Below are 20,837 nucleotides of genomic sequence, written 5' to 3'. Positions count from 1 at the left end.
TGTGATTATATGAGAGACAGTAGCTCTATCACCACCGAGATGGTCTCTTCTAAAGAATGGGAAGAGAAGCTGATCCTTTCCTGCCTTTTGGCTTCCTGTGAGTCAGCAGGACATGAAGTTCCTGCTACCGGAAAAGGGGGTCAGATGGGAGTTGAATCCCTCCTCCCTCTATGTCCCATTCTGTGAATCTGCCCCAGAATTAATGTGTAGCTGGGAGTGGAAAATGAAGTCTTTCTCCTGCTGGCCCCATTCAGTTTTAGTGTCTGTTATAGTGCCTTGAGAGGCAGAGATCTTGTGTCCCAGTGTTGAGCCAAAAACTCAGCAGGGAAGGATGCTCCTGCATCATTGTATAGGGGGGTGGGGGTGGGGTGTTTACGTGTGTATGTTAAAGTTCATAAGCTGCAGCAGGCAATTTTGAAGACAGTTTGCTGTTTCAAGGTGATGTTCCCAAAACAGTATCATTTCTTTGTGAAAAAAACAAATTTGATTCAGGTTAGAAGAGCTGGATTGGCCACTTCAGGAATGATTCCTTTTCCCCGCCACCAGCCCATAACATAGGGATGGACTCAGTTTCTTCTGTCACTTCTAACAGTGCATCTCACTCCTTTGAGGGGAGTTCAGGTCTGGCCTCTTTGTGCGCTTCAGAGGTGCAGACTTAATGGTCACAAAGTGGCCCAAGTTTTGACTATGTACTTGGAACTCAAGAGGCTCTGCAGTTTTGAAAGGCCAGATTTGTAGGATTTGGGAGAATTAACAGTCAGAAGGAGCGGTGGGGAGAACATGTACCACATAGCACCATGAAGGTGTCACTGGGGCTTGCCTACTTTGAGCTGTTTAGAACAAAGGCATGAGCCAGAATTGACATAGCTCCTCAGTTAGGTCCCTAAGGGTCAGTGACCTGGTCAGAACTAGGGAAGAGATGATCAGAGGATGGGAGGCAAGGCGTGATATGAACATCTCCCAAATTTGACTTATTAAACAGAAGATAGTAAAACTCCTTATATACAAGTGATTGTACACAGAGGATACAAACAATTAATAGGTCATCTCCTCCTGGCTTTTAAGAGTTCTTCAAGTCCCAGCTAAAATCCTACCTTCTGTCTTCAAGAAGCCTTAACTGATGCCCCTTAATGGTAGTGCTTTCCCTCTGATGATTATCTTGAATATCCTCCATTAGACAGAGCTCCTTGAGAGCAGGGATTGTCTCTGGCCTGTCTTTGTATCCCTAGCACTTAGCCACTTAGCACTGTACCTGGCACATAGTAGGTATTTAAATCCTTATTGACTGTTTGACTAACTGTGAGAGAGGTGGAGAGGAGGATGAGATTTCAGTTGTGATTCCTGAAGGTGAGAAGTGAACAAAAATAGCCTCAGAGATGGTAACTGGAAGACTGCTAATGGAACCTGTATTTGATATTTTTTTTTAAAACTGGTGGTTTTAAATACAAGTTCATTAAAAGCAGATATAGAACGGGGGTTGAGACGGTGAGGTGGGAGGAATGGGTTCTCTGGCACTGATTGGAAAACTAGCATACTATTATTTCCTTGGAAGGCTACACAAGGAACGCAGCAAGCTCAGGCCTGCGTGAGCAAAACTTTGCTATTGTCTAGAAGGGTACATCCACTGTCCACTGACAGAGCAAGCAGCCAGGGCCTAGCAGCATTGACTTGGGAATTCCAGGAGAGAGGCAGAGGGAGAGACACTATCCTGGGGATCTATCAGTTTGTATACAAATAGGTCTCCCATGAACAGCAGAACAATTACCTGTTTCTATTCCATGTGGTAGTAATGGACTTTGAAGTTCTGTTTCCAAGGAACATGAAATCCAAGGAGGTTGGAGGTGGAGAGGAGGATTCATTTAAAGCAGGGATTCTTGAACTTTTTTGTACTGCGAATCTCTTTGGCAGTCTGGTGAGGCCTATATTAAAAGAATGTTTTTAAATGCATTAAATAAAGAACATGGTATTACAAAAGAAGCCAGTGATACTGAAGTATAGTTATCAAAAAAAATTTTTTTTAAGTTCCCCAGGTTAAGACCCTCAGTTTAACAACTACTCTGATCAAAGATGGTCAGTCCTTCTGATTCAAAGGATCACAGGATTTGAGTTTTTAAATCAAAGACATGATACAAATGCGAGGTATGGAGTTACTTGTAATTACCACTAACGCATTGTTTTTACGCTCTGCTGATTCACTGACAAGGTTGCTAGCCGAGAAGAGCTACTAACCTCTTTTTTGCGATCAAATTGGTGTTGTTCTGAGGACCAAGCCTATGGTGTTGTGTAGTATGTAACTGCAGGATGTCTTGGCCACTGTAGCCTATACCCGAGGCCAACAATAATGTATGTGAAGAGAAAGTAGTGCTAGAGCTGGTGGTCCCTTAGCAACCTTGTCAGTTGATCAGCAGAGCATAATAACAATGGTGAGAGTAAGAAATACTCAGATTGATACCTTCAGAGTAAAGGCAGCAATTTAATAGAATTTCACAGTTGGAAGTGACCTTAAAGAGTGTCGTATGGCTCTTCTGGCCAGTTACTGTTTGATTTTGTAAATGGTTCATACTATGCTGCTCTGATCTTCCCTCCTCAGTGAATTTGAATAGAGGAAAGTTTTGTTGAGTCTTTAAAAAACAAACAGCCATAATTAGCTTTAGAGTATGGAAGGCTAGGAAATCTGAGAAAAGGATATATAGGACAAAAATGTAGAACATATGAGGAATAATAATCTCTCTTTTCCTAAAAACCCTGACTCCTTTTCCTGTCTTGCATAGTAGTAATGGCTAATATCTCTATGGTATTTTAAGATTTGCAAAGCATTTCACATATTCATGTCATTTGATCCTTACAACAACACTTTGAGGTGTGGACTGCAGAGATAATTATTCCAATTTTACAGATGAAGAAAAAGAAGTTCAGAAAGGATATGACACTTGTCTGTGGTCCCAGAGCCTGGAAGTACCAGAAACAAAATTCTGGCCCAGGTCTCTGCACTACGTCATGCTGCCACATTCTCATATACATGGATTAACAATTCAGAGTCTCCCTCTTACTGAACCGTTGGGAAACCAGAAGATCTCTTACGTAGGCACTCTCTCCAGTGTGGGAGGAGTAACTTCTTCCTTTCTTCCTGCAGTGAGTGTGCCATTTCTCTTTACTGTTCAAGCCCCTGTTATACTACAGTTTTAGAAAGCTCTTGGGAACAACAGTAGAATGATACCTTCATTTCTGGGCTGCATCTTTTCTTCCCAGGACTCTTCTTGGCCTTACACTAAGGCTGTTCTTCATAAAGTCTGATTTTTGGAATGTAGCTAAAGCTCACAGTGTCAAAACTAAAGTTTAAGTCCAGATCTCAGTAGGTAGAGCACCAGGCCTGGAATCAGGAAGACCTGGGTTCAGATCTGGTCTCAAACACTTATTTTGTTGTGTGACCATGGCAAGTCACGTAAGTCTTCTATATGCCTGTTTCCTCATCTGTAAAGTGGAGAAAATAATAGCACCTGCTTCTCAAGGTGTTTGTTAGCACAGTGCCTGTCACATAGCAAGTCCTATATAAACCTTAGCTATCATTATTATTACAGTTGTTTTTGTTAATATTATTATTACCCCAATTTGCTTTCTTCTACCTTGACCTTCTTGCATTTGTTCTAAAAGTTCTGCCATTTGAGAAGTACTCCCTATTGGGAAAGCTGACGAGTACACTTAAATATGTTTTTTCTCAGCTCTAGTTGCTCAGCTTCCCAATTGATCCATAGTCGTGACTCCCCTGGGATGGAAGAGGAGGTACTGAGTTGTTGTTGAGTCATCTTTCAGTGGTGTCTGACTCTTCATGACCCATTTCAGAGTTTTCTTGGCAAGGATATGGGAGTGGTTTGCTATTTCCTTCTCCAGCTCATTTTACAGATGAGGAAACTGAGGCTAACAGGGTTAAGTGACTTGTCTAGGGTCACACGGCTATTAAGTATCTGAGGCCAGATTGGAACTCAGAAAGATGAGTCTTCCTGACTCCAGGCCCAGCACCACCTAGCTAAGGTGAGTGAATAATCTGAAATAATCTTCTGAACTCTATTGTTCTGATTACAATGTAGGTTATAAATCTTTGGAACAGCTAGATGGTGCAGTGAGTGGATAGAGCACTGGGCATGGAGTCAGGAAGACTCATCTTCATGAGATCAAATCTGGCCTCAGACATTTGCTAGCTGTGTGACCCTGGGCAAATACTACCCTGTTAACTTAACCTCAGAAGGCAATGGCAAACCACTCCAATTATCCTTGCAAAGAAAACCTCAAATAGGGTCACAAAGAGTTGGATATGACTGAACAACAGCAACTGTGAATCTTTGTAGAGACCTCTCTGGCCTCTTCCTGTGTCAAATTGAATGATAAAATACTGATGTGAGTAAAAATTTAGGCTAGCCCTACTAGATTTTGAATTGTTTTAGTTAAAAGGATAAGACGAGAATTAGTAGTGTAGCTAGTAGCTTAGTTATAAGGATTAAATCGGTATTCAGTTAGGGTGGCTAGAATAATATATCAATGCCCATTTCTAGGGCCTACCCAGAGAGGTGTTGTGTACATGGCTGTTGTCCTGTTGTCAGAAAACCGCAAACATTCACTTTGCCCCTGCCCTTGTTGACTGCATCATGTGACTTTCACTGTCGTCATTGAGGAGTAATAAATACCTCTCTGGCACATACAGCCCTATAACTGGGAAATCCCAATCTCAGAGCCAGGGAAAAAAGAGACAGGAATGAAGACAGAGAGAGAGAGATCAGGATTCTTGCTAGAGCCACAGAAGCCTTTGGGTTATCCCACAATGTGGCGCTGGATCTTCTTTCTTCTTTGCCAAAACATGAGAACAACAGAGTAATGCGTGGGCAGGGGAATACTTGGCCTTCCGATATACATTTAATACATAGGTCTGCTTATGTCGCTGCCCTGCTTAAAAGCCTTCAGTGGCTCCCCATAAAGTGCAAACTTGTACAACTGGCATTGAAGTTTCTCCTTAATTTGGCCTCATAGTACTTTTCTAGCCTTATTTCATACTATTTCACTTTGCTCACTCTACGTTCCAGCCAAACTGGACCTACCAGTTTCTCAGTCTTGTTCTGGTAACTCCTACCTCAGTCTGTTCAAATAGGTCATCCCCCATGTCTGGAATGCATTTCCACCAGTGCCTACCGAGATCCTTCTTACTTCAAGACCTAGCAGAGTTGCCATCTTTTTTCTTGATCTCGATCCCTGCCCCTCCCCACTTTACTAAAAGAGATCCCATTCTTTTCAAATTTTCTTACAGCACTTCATCTGGATCTCTTTTTTAGTCATCATTGTGCTCATTGCATACTTGTCAAACTATAAGATCCTTGAGGACACGATGACCTTTTTTTATATGTGTCCCCAGTGCCTAGTACAATGCCATACACACGTGACCGAAAAGACTAATCCTTGATAAATCAGGCTCCCTACACCAGTTATTGGAGGTGATTAGGGAATTCCTGCTTTGTGCTTACACTCTAGTTTTAGTGAAAAGAAGACTGAGTTTATAGTCAAATGCCTGAGTTGGAATCCCAGTTTTGCTACTTCCCAACCTGTGTGACCTTGGCAAGTTCCTCTCTTTTTCCTCAACCCTCTGGCTCTGCTGCTGTTGCCTCTGCTGTAAAATGAAGGAGTTGGGCTAGTTGGTCACCAAGCTTCTTTTCAGCTCTAAATCATATGACTTCATGAATGAATACCTTTCATAAATTGGATATAAAAACTGTCTAGTGTCAGGAATAACACTGAATTGGGATTAACATCTTTAAGTACTCTCAACAAGAATAGAGTCATATCATAGTGTTAAATTGCACAGAATCATTTATACAGTATGGTTGGTCAAATGATATCCCTTGAAATGTAAGTATATGCAATAAAATCATGATAAGGAAAATATACAGCTTGCTTTAAATTTTGTCTCTAATTATAGCACCAAGTTTTGTGGCTGAACTTCCTGAGGACAGCCTTTAAAGGTTAGGAATGTACCTTTCAAGTCTTACTTTCCTTTAATGTTATATTACTCTATTATCTGTGAGTTTATCAAAGCCTTTTTTGAACCTTGTACACCTTCTTGGGGCTAACAAATCGAATAATATCCACTGCCTGTGCTATAAACAATTAAGTGTAGAGGGTACCTCCTAGTTTCTAATATTCTAGATTTGGTTAACAAAGCCATATTCAGCCTGTTCATGCTTTTTATGATTTTACAAATTTATATCCTATCTGTTCTCTCCTTTTATTTTCTGGGCTGAAAAAATTAGTTTGTTTTCACGATGAATGCAGTTAACCTATGAAGTAGGCATTAGTCCTCCTCCCTCAGTATTGGTGTTCATGCAAAATATCTTTTCCAAAATCTTTTATAACAGTAATAACAGTTCACATTTATATAACACATATATTTTTATAAATACATACACATATACATACCTATGTACACACACTATATATATAATATACACACACACACATATATATATTTATTTATTTACAAGGCTTCTTTACTCATAACAGCCCTGTGAGGTAGGTTTTAGAAGTGGTATTTTTTTTACAGGCGAAGAAAAAACCTTATGCCTTATCTTTATCTTCCTAGAAATAGTAAGAAGCAGGTAGAGCAGTTGTGCTTTTTTCCCTCTTAATAGAGAATACATCTAGATTTTTCTTTCCTGTTGATTTCTGGGGTTACAGTTTCTTCTGAAATTCAAGATCACCTTTCCTGGGGACTAGGCTCCACTACCCTGAGTGACCCCCCAACCTCTGCCAGCATAACCTTTCTGATCCTCTGTGTTTTGTGTCTCCCCACAGCCTTATGTGTCCGTGGCTCAGCAGATGGCACCACCTAGTCCAAGCAGCAACAACATCAGTGGCAGCGGTGGGGGTGGTGGAGGTGACCAACTGAGCAAAACCAATCTCTACATCCGAGGGCTACAACCGGGCACCACGGACCAGGACCTAGTCAAGCTCTGTCAGCCGTAAGTCAGGGCACCGTGTGGGCAGGCTCCCATGGGCAGTGAGATATGGGAGAATTTCTGCTTCCTGCCAGATATCCTTACCCTGAAGCACTATAGTTCTTTGCCTCTTTCCCATTCCTTCTTGAATCTCAGTTTTGCTCCTCCCCCAGAAATCACAAACCTTCATTATGCTCTTCTGAGGAAACAGGGCTGGGGGGCTGATTTTTGAAGCCCAGTCCATGAGTCTTTTTTTTCCAATATCTTCCCAAAACTGGGAACCACAGTGGAAAAATTTCTCACCCTATTGTCTTGAATGGGAAAACTAGCCTCTGGATCTATCTATTGTTTTTCTGCTGGCTGGAGGGCATTTGAGGAGGTTAGACAAAATTAGAGACTCCTAGTTAGTTGTAGGCTTGGAGCCTGCTGATCAAGAACTTCTCTCGCCAGAGAAGCATTAATTTGGAAGGAAAAAAGGAGTAGAGAAAGAGGGGGAAGATTGGTGGAATCAAAAATGGAGTACCAACAGGCTGTCAGTCTATGGCTACCCCCTAAGGTCCCTCCAAGGTTTTGCAAAGTAACTCTGAGTCATGAGGTAGGTGGTAGCCTCAGCTCACCCCTGGCAGGAATGCAGGAAGAATCATAAGAGCTCAGAAAGGCCCTGTTTGGTTTCACTTGGCAGGAAAACATACGTTTCAAATCAGGAATTTGAAAAGAGTTGGGGTGCAGGGAGAGTGAAATGGAAAAGGTAGACAGAGGGTGAGTAGTAGAAGGAGCATGCAGAGAGAAGGCAGCAGAAGAACCTTAGGTGATGGACTCACAGAGTCTCCCAGAATTTGAGAGGTAGAAGAGACCTCAGGAGCCATCTAGCTTAATCTATACGTGAAGGAACCCCCACTGTAACCTGCCCAACAAGTGGTCATGCAGCCTCTAGACTTCCGAGGAGGGGGAGCCCACTGCCTTTCTGAGCTGCTTATTCTACTTGGAGACAGCTTAGTTGTTCGGAAGCTTTGCTCAAATCAAGCCTGAATTTGCCCCTTTGCAGCTTCCATCCGTGGCTTCTGGTTCTGGCCTCTGGAGCCCAATACATGTCTGATCCGTCCTTCATGTGACTACATTTCAAATACTTGAACACAGGCCAGAGTAAAAGAGATGGATTCCCTAATGGCAAAATGACTAAAAGTTCTGCCTCAGGGACACGGGTCAGAACATCCAGTGTCAATGACCCTTAAAAACTCAGGCTATGACTCCTTACTTCTCACTAATATTAGCAGTTTATTATAGATCCAGCACACTTGCTCCAGGGACTGGTCCATTCTTAAAAAGAGTAGAGTTCAGGGGGAAGGGGGGGAATTTAGTTGGGGATCCAGGGATGGACTTAGCACAAAAAGGGATTGGGGAACAGGCCTTTTAGGAAAAGGCCATTTTGTATTCACCCATTTTAGACTTAGTGGGCCATAAAGCGTACCCACCACCCTTCCACTATGCACCTTTACATTCTAAGTGCTACAACATACTATGTTGTAGAAATCCTGGGCTCATCTTTGCACCTCCCAAAGGACAGAAAGAAAACAACTCTCCATTTCATCACAACTAATGTCCCTAACCCTTTATACACACACACACACACACACACACACACACACACACACACACACATACATTTTCATATTCTCTTGGAAAAGCTGTGTATGGGATGGAAGTAAGAAACCAAGAAAGGTTTCGCGTTCTCTGTTATTTCTGTTTCTTAATGTATTTTATTGATGCCATTTGTCTTTACATCACAGTCATTTCAGTGCCCCTTTCACCCCAGTTTGAATCTTCCCTTACGATGAAGCAAAACAGTTAAGTAAAAACATCTGACACTGACCACATCTAACAGCGTATGTAATATTCTGTCCTACTAGTTCCTGTCTCTTTGGTTTGAGGAGCAAAGTATGTTTCATCTGTTTTCTGGAACCTTTCTTGGTTTTTCCGAAACTCATTTGAATTTCCCTCATGTTTTCTGACCCTCTTATTCATTTTTCTTACTATACAATAATATTGGCTCTGGACTTTTAGAGACATTAGACTGTGAGGGAATTGGGCCCTAGACAGATGATAAGGAGGGGAAGACTGAGAAGAGCAGGTAGACTGTAGTCTGGGGAAATGAGCAAGGTGTTGTCCTTCTCTAGCCTTATTGGCCAATCCAATAGACTTTTTAGCCATTAACCTTTTGGACCTTTCTTTAACATTTGACGTTGTCTTTTTCTTTTTCTTTTTTCTTTTCTTTTCACTCTACCTCCTTGACACTGATCTTTTGGTTCTACTGTCTGACCTTTCTTTTACCTTGTCATCTTCTTTCACTGGTTCATCTTTTTGCTACCCCCTTCAGTATGACTATATCCCAGAAGCTCTGTCCTTAGCAAATTTGACTTCAATTGCTACCTGATTAACTTCTAAGTTCACATATACAGCCCCAGTCACTCCCCTAAGATTCAATCTCACATTTCCAGCTGCCTGGCTGTATATTTCTACTGGTACCTCAAACTTAGCATGTCTAAAATTCAATGTATCTTCTCCCCATTATCTTAGCCCAAATGCGCCTTCTCCTAACTTCTCTGTTTTGTTGATTCTGCTGTTATCCAGGCTTGAAACCTTGAAGTTATCTCTAATTCTCCCTTTCCCTCACCCCTTACATCCGGTCTGCTCCACATTCCCAGCATCTCATGTAGCTATCAAGAGGAGATCAGTGAAGAGAGCTTCATTCACGTGATCAAGCTCTCCTCATTTGGTCCCCTACTACCTCTCACCTGGTCTGTTTTAATAGTCTCCTACTTGGTCTCCCCACCTCCATTCTTTTTTCACTCAATCTCTCCTCCACACAGCTGCCCAAAATGGTCTCCTAAGACATAGGTCTGACTATGTCACTTTCCTGCTCAAAAACTCTCAGTGGCTTCCCATTGCCTATGAAACAAGATACACAATCTTTAGCCTGACTTAAAGACACTTGACAAAATGGCTCCAACATATCTTTCCAGCCTTATTTCAGTCTACTCACCTTCATGTACTTTTTATTCTAGCCAATTAATTAATTAAATTCCAATCTTAAAATTCTTTTCCCACTGCCATACATTTATGTAGGCCATTTTATGTATGCCCAGGAACATACCCCTCAGCATCTTTGTTGAAACTATTTTCCTTTCACGGCCACAGCTTAAGAGCCTTCTCTTCCATGAATCCATACCTGCTGCAGCCTAGCTTCCCCTGCTGAAAGTCATTTCTTACTACAACTTGGTCTGGATTTTCCCCTTCTCTTTTATAACCTCAGTCCCTATTCCAAGTGCCTTACACGGAGTAGACATTTTTATTAACAAATGTTGAATTAGAAGGATTTCCTGTCCTTGTTCCTGCTGTTGCAAGGACAGTATCCCTCACTTGTAGGTAAATTAGAACCTAACCTCAGGTTGGGGAGGAAGTGATGTGGGGATTGGAATTATAGATCTTAGTTCTCATAGTAGGAATCCTTTAAGGAGGAAGCAACATTGGCCCAACTCTAACCAGCTGCACTGGAAATTCTTGGCTCAAAAGCTCCTGCTCCACCCGAGATTCTGTGTAGGACAGCAGCATCTGTGCCCTTCTGTCTACAGCCTGACTTCTCTTGTGTCCCTCCCAGCTGCTTGCAGTCGGGAGAGCACTCAAGTGTTGTGGTAGTTGGGGGGCTGGGATTGCCCCAAACATTCCCACTCTCAATCTAATGGCTGGCCTCAGCCTTCAGGGCTCTGCTTGTCTCCCTCTTCTTCACCTCCTCCCTACCCCACCAGAAACAGAAGTCCTATTGAAGCCATCAACTTCAGCCAGAGAAACCAAAGAATAATTGAGTCCTCTGTCCCTTCTCCAGGGCCTGGGGGAAGGGTGGGAACATGCTTGATCTGGGTCACATTTCCTAAACTGTCCCTGTATTTTCTCTTCTGCTGGATTTGTGACCCCTGCTCTGCCTTTTTAAGATTCCTTCCTCCATCTTTTGGAATGAATATGCAGGGGTATTTAGGTTAGGAGAACTTCTGTAAGGCTGCTAATGCACCTCAGTCCTGAATCCTACACACTCCCCTCTGGTCTGTTGGAATTAGAAACCTACAAGTCTGGGAGACCCTGAAGCAATTAGTAGGGCCTTTGGAAAAAAGTGAAAGTTGAGATCCTGGGACCTAGGTGGAGTAAGCTCTGGAGGCAAGGTCACCTGAGGGGCAGCCATTTGGAATTCCTGGTGTCTGAAAAGACTGGTGGCTCTAGGCCTTGGAAGATCAATCAATCAACAAACATTTAAATGACTACCTAGTGCCAGTTGTTGTGATCCAAGATGGAAATACAAAGATGGAAGGGAAACAAGAGGTTACATTCTTTGGGAGTTACGTGTGGGGTGGGAAAATAGCTATCCATAGAGGTCCATTTACTTATACAGGTATGTACAAAATAAATCCTGGGTAATTTGGGTGGGGAAGGCACTAAGCAGCTAGAGAAATGAAGAAAAACTTCTTAAAGAAAGTGGTACTTGAGCTGAGTCTAAAACTAAGGTCCTCTGCCACAAAAGGAAGGACTGCATTCTGAGTGTAGAAACAGCCAATACAAAGGCCACAGAGACAGGAAACAGGGTGTCATCCATGAAGAATTGGCAGAAGGCCTTTGGCTTAACCATAAAGCAATGTATAAGAAGACTTGAAAGGTAGGTTGGAGTCAGGTTGTGAAGAGCTTTAAATGCCAGACCAAGGAGTGTGAGAATGTGGATGTGCTATGGCCTAAGCTAGATGAATAGCTTCAAGGATTTTGTATCAAGCACTGTCAGAGTGTCTACATGGTGAATGCTTAATGCTTGTAGACTGATTGACTAGTTTCCTAGAAGCTGTAGCTTCTCTCCCCAATCCTCGATCTTATAATCGTCCATTATAAATGGTATCTGATTTCATTCATGAGATCTCTCTTAAGGATATAGAGATATGTGGTGGTATTGGTAGTTGATTTCTTCTCCATGCAGGAAATAGCTACCTAGAACCAATAGGGCAGACCTGCACAACTTGGTAGTAGGTAGGGGCCAAAATTAAGAGAGGCTAATCTTCAGGCTGCAGATAGGTTTTTAGTGGCTCACTTTCCAAGTAAAGGTATAATTAATGATTAAACTATTTTGCAAATAAGCTATATTTTTAAAAAGGGAAATTTCAATAATATCAATTAATTACATTTATTACCTAAGATTTTTATTTATCATGAAATAGCTCATGTCAGACTAGAGATGGACTGACAGTGGTTGATTGCCTTGAGTCACGTGACAAACAGGGATAACCACAGTGGCAACCCACCTGCCAGATTACATGATGTTTACAGTAGTGACTAGTGGAAGGCAGGTTAAGCTGGGCACAAACAAAGCACTCGTTACATCTTTACTTTCTTTTACAACCTCTACATTTTTAGAAGGCCACAGGAAATCCTTTGGCACCAAAAGTGGCCCTAGGGCTGTATGTTGTGCAGGCCTGCAGTAGGGAGAACAGTTGTCCTCATAGATATTATGCTTGGAATGGGAGGTGAGGGTGGACTCATTAACCTATCTCAGTGCTCAGAGTTTACTCCTATTCTTGCCCCCAAATAATTACTTTGCTTTTCTTCTTTCCCTTTCCCCACCTAGATATGGCAAAATTGTTTCTACTAAGGCCATATTGGACAAGACAACAAACAAATGCAAAGGTGAGAAGACAGACCGTCCTTGGGGGTAGGTAGTATTTTTAAAGTGGTTGTCTCCTTGTACATCTCCTTTGCCCCTAGATTAGCAAGCACAGTGCCAGGGAATTAGTTTAGCCTGCCAGCCTTTTAGAACTGATTGCTAGTCCCTAGAATTCCTGATGGTTATATTGCTTTAGCCATGAATGCCATTGTGGTTACTCAGGCATAGAAGACTTGAATATATACTACACAGAAACTTCTTTGTTTGGGTTTCTTCCTTGCCTGTGTTTTTTTTTTTCTTCTGGGCTTGGTGGTAGAAGTGGGCAGGGGCATGTGAATTAAGATTTAGCCTAGCAGCTTAATTTCCTTCTGTGACTGTTAAGGCAGATATGTGTTTCTGGAGGCAAAGACTATCTATGGCAGTAACTTAGTTGTGTTTAGATAGATTGGGCTGGGGTTGAGAAAGTGAAAGGAGGGTAGTATTGATCATCGGGGCTACCATAATAGATGGTCTGTTGCTTACTCTTGCCATTGAGAAGCTATATTCCTAACATGCCTAAATATTTCAGGGGTGAGACAGGGTAGCTAGAAAGGAAACCCCTCCCAGTTGTAGGATATTATTGGGTAGAACTCCTGAAATTTTTAGTTCCAATGTGAAAGGAGTGAAGGGTTGGTGGGGGAGATACATACAGGTTAATCCTCTCATACGTTGTTAGAAATCTTCAAGGGTTTGTACAGTCTATGGAGAGCATTTGAAATCTTCAGTTTCCCTTGCTTTCTGCCACTTGTACTATATAACTAACTCTTCCTTCTACCTGTCTAATGTCCCCTCTACAGTTAATGTGGTCCCCTTTTTCTAGGCTATGGCTTTGTAGATTTTGACAGTCCTTCAGCTGCACAGAAAGCTGTGACTGCGCTTAAGGCCAGCGGGGTGCAGGCCCAGATGGCAAAGGTAAGGGGATTTCCTTATTCTCAGCACCTCCAGCCTCCCTGGGGGCATGGATAGCCCAGTGGATGGTCTCAAGCTCAAAGTTTCCTGAGAACTCAAAAAGCCCTGATTGAGGATGGCTCATTCCTGGGTCCTCAGTCTTCCCGCTGGTAGGAAGGAGGATGACTTTATGGATGATACAGACAAGAGTAGGCTGAGGAACAGAAATTCAGTTCCACCAAGGGATCAGACCCCCAATTCATAAAACCACACTTCCCTCACTACCTCTTTCTGTTAGGCTAGGGAACTGATGACCTTTCCCTTCTCTGCCTCCAGTATCTTGTGGAAGTTTTGCAATTCTTCTGAAGCCAGCTGTGCAATTCAGAGCTGATGTTCTCCACTCTCACTCCTCCCTCTCAACATTGTTCCCTCTGAGCTTGGGGTAACCATTGCAGGAGGTAAAGGGAGGCAGAAAATGTCTCTTCCTCTGCTGTCTTACATATCCTGACCAGGAATTACTCTTTTCTGCAAGGCTGTGGGCACTGGGGTCTTTTCCTTTTTTTTTTCCTCCATGGTAGAGAATTTTGTCTTTGTAATGCTTATTGTTAGGTGGGGGCCTAACTTCTCCTCTGTGAATTAAAGGAAAAGGAAACCCTGAAGGCAAAGATAGGAGAAAGTCTTAAGCTGAGGGTATTGGGGCCCTTGGACAGGCTGGCTGACCACCAAAGTTCTTGGGATTAGACCTTTATGTAGAGAGGGCTATGCCCATACCCTGGGAAAAACCCTCAGAAAGGCACTCCAACTTCTGCTATCTGGAGAGTGGCTGTAAGAAGCTCTGGGAGCTGTCCAGAATGAAGCCAGTCTGTGCCTTAGTGTAGCCCCTGGCACATTACCCTTCCTTTTTTTCTTTTCCTCTTTTTGCCCTTTCTTCATCAGAAAGTGAACATGCTTTCCTGCTCAGAGGAACTCTGATGTGGCCGGAAGATGGGGGAGGGGGAATTCTTAAAACAATCCAGCCTGATCAGGCATTCCTGGAGTCTCCTGCTCCCTGGGATTGTCTGCACAGGAGCACAGGGCCTGGTACCCTGCTTGGCTCCTAAAGGAGGAGTGAAAAATTTCAATGGTGTCACTGAAGTTGAGATCTGAATTAGAAATAATAAGTAGTCTCCTCCTTTCATCATTATTCCAGGATAGAGCTAGTAGCTGGGAAGTGGGGAGGGAGGAATGGTTATAAAAACCTCCTGGTGTTTACATTTTTTTTCCTGAAATATCGGGGTGGGGGTGGGAAGTGGGAGGAGAATGCCCTACCCTTTCTTACATTTATGCTTTCATAGCAACAGGAACAGGACCCTACAAATTTATACATCTCAAACCTCCCAGTGACTATGGATGAGCAGGAGTTGGAGGGGATGTTGAAGCCTTTTGGGCAAGTCATTTCTACTCGAATTCTTCGAGACACAAGTGGGACCAGTAGAGGGGTTGGCTTTGCAAGGTAAGAGGCCCTGAGAGCAAACAGTGTGGAAAGTCTGCTGTCAACCTGACCTTCCCTGAAGGCACTGGGAATCCAGGAACAAGCAGGGGCCTAAACCCTTCATTCAGAAATACTTGGTGGCAGTTTTAATTTTTATTCATGTATAATTATTTTGTAATAGCTTACATATTTGCATCACCCTTTTTGGTTCAGACCTGTGATTTGATAGGCGTAAAGAACTCCTGGTGATTGAACTCCCTCTACCAATGAATCGAGGCAATTGTTTTTAAACTTAGAGTCTTAGATAGTTGCTTGGGGTAGAAGTGAAGTGCTTGGCCACCAGAGTCATGCCACCTGTTTGTGTCAGAGGCTTCAAGGTTCTGTTTCCTCTGCCTCCAGTCTTTCTTGCTGCCACTTTTAGCCCCTGAAAGTTTATAAATCATTTTCTTCATGACTGCCTTGTGAATCAAATAGGTCAGATTTCGTCACAAAAATGCTTTGGCTCCTAATCTTCCCCCAACTGCTTCCTGTTTCTCTGTCGTGTGCCCCTTTCCCCCAGACCTAGAAACAATTCTGGCGCCTTCTGCATAGATGCCTGTTGTTCAGGCTGGTCACCACTGAGTCCCTCAGCCCTGTATCGAAGAGGGATAGAACACTTCACCAGGATGTGGAGTCTTGTTCACATCACACGCTGTCCAGCTCCTAGTTTAAGTGCTCCAGGGTCCAGTCACCGAGCCCTCTTCTCCCGACTGTCATCACCCCAGAAATATCCTGTTCTGGACTCTTCTACCTCCTAGCTCACCCGGAGGGCCCCTAGATTTTGAGCTACACAGTCAGATGGAAAACGTGTCAGAGTTGTGCTTTAACATGTAGGAGAATCCTATATTTTATGTAGGACTTGATCATTTTAAAAGTGTGTTCACATTTACTTCATTTAGTCCTTGAAACCCTGTGAGAGGGAGTGGGGTACATGTTACCCGTATTTTACAAATGAAGAAACTGAGACTCAGAGATTTAGAGATAAGAATAGCTGCTAAAAGGCGAAGTTAAGACTAGAACATGAGTCTTTGTTCTTAAATCACCTGTTTCATCGCGTTGGAAAGATTTCACTTCTCTCGCTTCCTAGAATGTGTAGAGAGAAGGACATTGAGCTTCTGTGAGTATGACTGGATGTGTTTGAGACAGCCTGGGAGCTTAGGAACTCCTGCCCTTAGAGGATCTGGGCCAGATATCAAAGATAGGGAGAGTCTTTATAGGTCAGAGAAGCCAAAGCCTAACCATTCCCTCCTGTCCTCTGTAGGATGGAGTCCACAGAGAAGTGTGAAGCCATTATCACCCACTTCAATGGCAAATACATTAAGACACCCCCTGGAGTACCAGGTAAGGGAGATGAGGATCAGGGTTGGGAAGTCCACGGGGAGCTCACTCCGCAGTGAGATAGAAGCATAGTTGTGCATGGGTAAAGAAGGGGCAGAACTCAACTTCCTGTCCACTTTCCTCTTGACAGCCCCATCTGATCCTTTGCTCTGCAAATTTGCTGATGGTGGACAAAAGAAGCGCCAGAACCAGGGGAAATATGTGCAGAATGGCCGGTCTTGGCCAAGAGATGGTGATGTGGTGAGTAATGCAGGAGTAACATGAAGACAGTAAAGTGGGATGGGCGGTCTGTTAACTTGCTTTCTGAGATACTTGATATCAACCCAGAGGCTTAACAGGTAACAGGCATCTTCTTGAGAGAGAGTGGCTACTTAACTCCAAAGCTTTTGTAGAAGATTCTCTGCTTTCGGAGCAGTAACAAAGGCTCTACTCAGGTCATCCTCTGAGGCTGAGATGCAGCAGAGCATGGATGGATTCTCTGTTGCTTGTGCTAATTTTGGCCTGACGTCAGCACCAAGGAAGCAGTGCTTCTCCACCAGCCAGCACCACACTACTCCGTTCTGGAACCATTGGTTACAGCAAATAGACAGAGTTTTGAATGCTGTGGACAAGTTCACTTACTTGGCAGTATACTTTCCAGGGAAGTCCACATAGATGATGAAGTTGATGTACTCAGTGCCAGAGCTAGCACAGTGTTTGAAAGGTTCCAAAAGAAAGTGTGAAAGAGAAGAGGTATTAGGCTGTCTACCAAGCTGAAGGTCTACAGAGCCACTGTGCTGACCTCATCCTTGTATGCCTGTGAAACCTGGACAGTCTCCCTGTGTCACGCCAAGAAACTGAATCACTTTCATTTGAATTGTCTTAGGAAGATTCAGAAGATCACCTGGCAGGATAAGGTACTGGACACTGAGGGCCTCTCTCAAGCTTAACTGCCAGACATTCAGACTCTAGAGAGTGCAACTCCAATGGGTTGGCCACACTGTTCGAATGCCAAGGGTACGTTTGCCTAGAAGATTTTATGGGGAACTCAGACAAGGCAAGCACTCATTTGGAGATCAGAAGAAGCAGTTCAAGGATACTCTCAAGGTTTCTCTGAAGAACTTTAGCATCTATTGTGAGACATGGGAGACCCTGATACAGGACCATCCATCATGGTGTGCCCACATCAAAGAAGACACTGTGCTCTGTGAGCAAAGCAGAATTGCAGTAGCTCAAAAGAAATGAGAGATGCACAAATTTGGAGCCATCTCCACTCCATATGTTCCAAAATTTGTACTTGACCTATAGTAAAAGCCTTCTGAGCTTATATTGGTGGGATCAGCCACAGTCGGGTACTATACCTTGACTCTAATATATAGTGATGTCATTTCAGTGCTTTTTGAGTATGAAGGATGAACAACAGAATATCTGCTATTGGGCTTGCCCAGCCCTCATTTTAGGGAAAGCCTTAATCCAGGCTTCCTAACTTTTGACTGTCTTAATCATCTGGAAACTAAAGATTTCTAGTGCCTATAGAGTCTGAGTATTTTTCTGCCCCTCACCCAAATACTCCCGGGCTGATCTTTGTGCTTTTCTCTTACAGGGTGGCATGGCACTGACCTATGACCCTGCCACAGCTCTACAGAATGGGTAAGTCCTCCTCAGGACTCTACACTATGACTGTTACATTCAGGGATAAGATTCAGATCTAAGAGCTCACATACAGAATGGAGAAATAGAGACATTTCCTTAAAAACATGTAAATCAGGGCTGTGTACAATCACTTTTAATTTTATGTAATCTTAATAAATATAATAACTGACATTTATATAGTGCTGTAAAGTTTACCTGTTTTCCTCCTCACAGCCCTCTGAGTCAGGTAGTGGCAGGATAGGAGTATCTCACTTCATAGAAGAGAAAAATGAAACTTAGGAAGTTTCAATGACTTGCAGAGTCTCCTCTATTGAGCCTCCCTCCAGAGTGAGGTGGGAGTCCCTGCCTTCTGACTCCTAATTCTCTCTAGTACACCACACTTGCCTTTTAGACAAGTTAGCAATCCAGTAAGGCATGAAAAAAAAACTACAGGAAAAAGGATGGCCAGTGTAGAAATCAAAATATCTCTATTTGCAAATGACATGATGGGACAAAATTGTTGGGTTTTATTATAAAAAATTTTTTAAAATTATTTTTCATAATGTTTTGCATGAAAATTCAAGGAACATTAAGTGCTAACTATGTGTGAGACAACTTTTAAAATGGCATGTCCTCTGCTGTCAGGGTTGAGAGGGATATGGTTTGATACAAAGAAGACTGTAGTAAGAGCAAAGGAGAATTGGCTAATGAGAATCTTTTTTTGAAGGGAGGGTGGAAGTGCATCCAAAAGGGTCTGTAAAAGAAGTAGTATCTTCAGTGGGCCTTTAAGGAAGGGTGGCACTTGAACAGATGGAGTAAAGGACAGAGTCTATGCCAAGCACTGAGAAGCAGAGATGGCAGAGAAAAAAGCCATAGAGAGGCTAGGACAAGCATAAGAGATGGAGAGAAGTTCAATTTGGCTGGAACTTGGAATAGTCATAATAGGTGATGATTGTGAAGTAAGAAATGTTGAGGTAGGCAGGTTGGATGCTCAAATGCCGGTGGTCAGCCATGAGTTTAAACTTTTTTCTGTAGGCAGTGAAGAACTGCTGAAGATTTTTGAGCAGATGAATGGCATGATCGTGCCAGTGCCTTCCTTAGGCATGGAAGATAGGTGGGAGAGGGAATGGATGAAATGGAAAAAGACTCGTTAGCTGGTTATTCCAATAGCATAGGTGAGAATAGGTAAGAGCTATGGTTGAGGAGGTGGGAATGCAGAAAGGAATTTGAGTGATATTGCAGCTGGAAACAAAAAAACTTGGCAACTGATGTCATGTCTGGGGTTGAGGGAGAGGGAAGGGTCAAGGATGACTAAGAGTAACTAGGAAGATGGGGGGCCATTCATAGAGGAGGGAAGTTAGTGAGAGTGGCAGATTTTCCCCCCATTTAATAGTATTTTTTTTCAATGACATGTAAAAATAGTTTTCAACATTCACTTTTATAAGATTTTGAGTTCCAAATTTTTCTTCCTCCCTCCTCTCCCCACTCCCCAAGACAGTGAGCAACCTGATACAGGTTACCCATGTATGATCATCATAATGATATTTCCATGCTAGTCATGTTGTGAAAGAAGAATCAGAACAAAAGAGAAAAACCATGAGAAAGAAAAAACAAAAAACCAAAGAAAAGTGAAAATAGTCTGCTTCCATCTGCATTCGGACTCCATAATTATTTCTCTGGAGTGGACAGCATTTTTCAACATGAGTCTTTTGGAGCTGTCTTGGATCATTGTATTGCTGAGAAGAGCTGAGTCTATCTTAGTTACTCATTGAACAGTGTGGCTGTTATTGTGTACAGTGTTCTCCTGGTTCTGCTCCCCTCCCTCAGGGTCAGTTCATCTAAGTCCAGGTTTTTCTGAAGTCCACCGGCTCCCCATTTCTCATAGCACAATATCATTCCATTACATTCATATGGCACAACTTGTTCAGTCATTCCCCAATTGATGGGCATTCCCTCGATTTCCAGTTCTTGAGAGTGGTAGATTTTTAAAGGAAGGTGTGATGAGTTGAGTTTGAAAGCACCATCACGTCATCCGGGGGGAATATCTGGCAGATAGAAATATGACATGGTGCTATAGAGAAATTTTCTAAATAAAAAGAAAAAATATATTTGTGGTAGATAAAGCTAGTATCTACAAAGAACTGATAGAAAACTTGAAGAAGAACAGTAACTTCTCTAGGGGAGAAACGGTTAAAGGACATGAACATTTTCAGAGGAAGAAATGCAAATTGTTCATAACAACTTGAAAACTTATTCAGACATTTGACTATTCAGAGACACACATCTTAAAGTAACTTTAAGATAATACTTTATATGTAGCAAATTGGGAAAAAATGGTTTGAAAATTGTAAAATTGGTAGGCCTGTTTCCCAGCAGAAAAGTAGTGAAACAATATGAACCAGTAGTTTTCCCAAAAAACTGCAAACTAGAAATAATCCTTTGAAAATGTGACCTAGATCATTAATAGTAAGAGAAATGCAAATTAAAACAATTGTTCCCCTCCCTGCAAATTGGCAGAGATGACAAAACATGGGAATGGTCCCTGAAAGAGGCCATGGGCAGGTGGATGCACTTTTGGTGGCATTGTGGATTAGACCAGCAGCCCTGGAAGTCAGTTTGGAATTATGTAAGAAAAGTGACTAAACTGTTCTTACAAAGTGAGTGCCCATCAACTGGGGGAAAACTGGAAAAAAAAATGTCAAACTGAAAGGGATCTGAGCCGTTTCTGATTCCTGAGAACAGATGATGAAACATACCTCCTTCCTTCACAGCAGAGAGTGAAAGAGTC

At 42.6% G+C, this 20,837-nt stretch overlaps 1 protein-coding gene across 3 annotated transcripts in view; it reads left to right on the top strand.

Moving 5' to 3' along the window:
• RBMS2 (RNA binding motif single stranded interacting protein 2) overlaps nt 1-20,837 on the top strand; it is a 45,553-nt gene that overhangs the window by 17,478 nt on the left and 7,238 nt on the right. For 2 of the 3 annotated variants that reach the window (XM_036760039.1, XM_036760038.1), the window contains 7 exons: nt 6,832-6,998; nt 12,628-12,686; nt 13,523-13,614; nt 14,925-15,082; nt 16,362-16,441; nt 16,569-16,678; nt 18,021-18,067. In XM_036760039.1, the coding sequence (XP_036615934.1) occupies nt 6,856-6,998; nt 12,628-12,686; nt 13,523-13,614; nt 14,925-15,082; nt 16,362-16,441; nt 16,569-16,678; nt 18,021-18,067 (689 nt within the window). In that variant the 5' untranslated portion in view covers nt 6,832-6,855. Of the gene's footprint in view, nt 1-6,831; nt 6,999-12,627; nt 12,712-13,522; nt 13,615-14,924; nt 15,083-16,361; nt 16,442-16,568; nt 16,679-18,020; nt 18,068-20,837 lie in introns of all 3 variants that reach the window. The other variant, XM_036760040.1, reaches the window with a different exon arrangement.

Source organism: Trichosurus vulpecula, chromosome 5, assembly GCF_011100635.1.
Source record: "Trichosurus vulpecula isolate mTriVul1 chromosome 5, mTriVul1.pri, whole genome shotgun sequence".
NCBI classification, from domain to species: domain Eukaryota; kingdom Metazoa; phylum Chordata; class Mammalia; order Diprotodontia; family Phalangeridae; genus Trichosurus; species Trichosurus vulpecula.
This window is presented reverse-complemented; position numbering and strand designations above follow the sequence as displayed.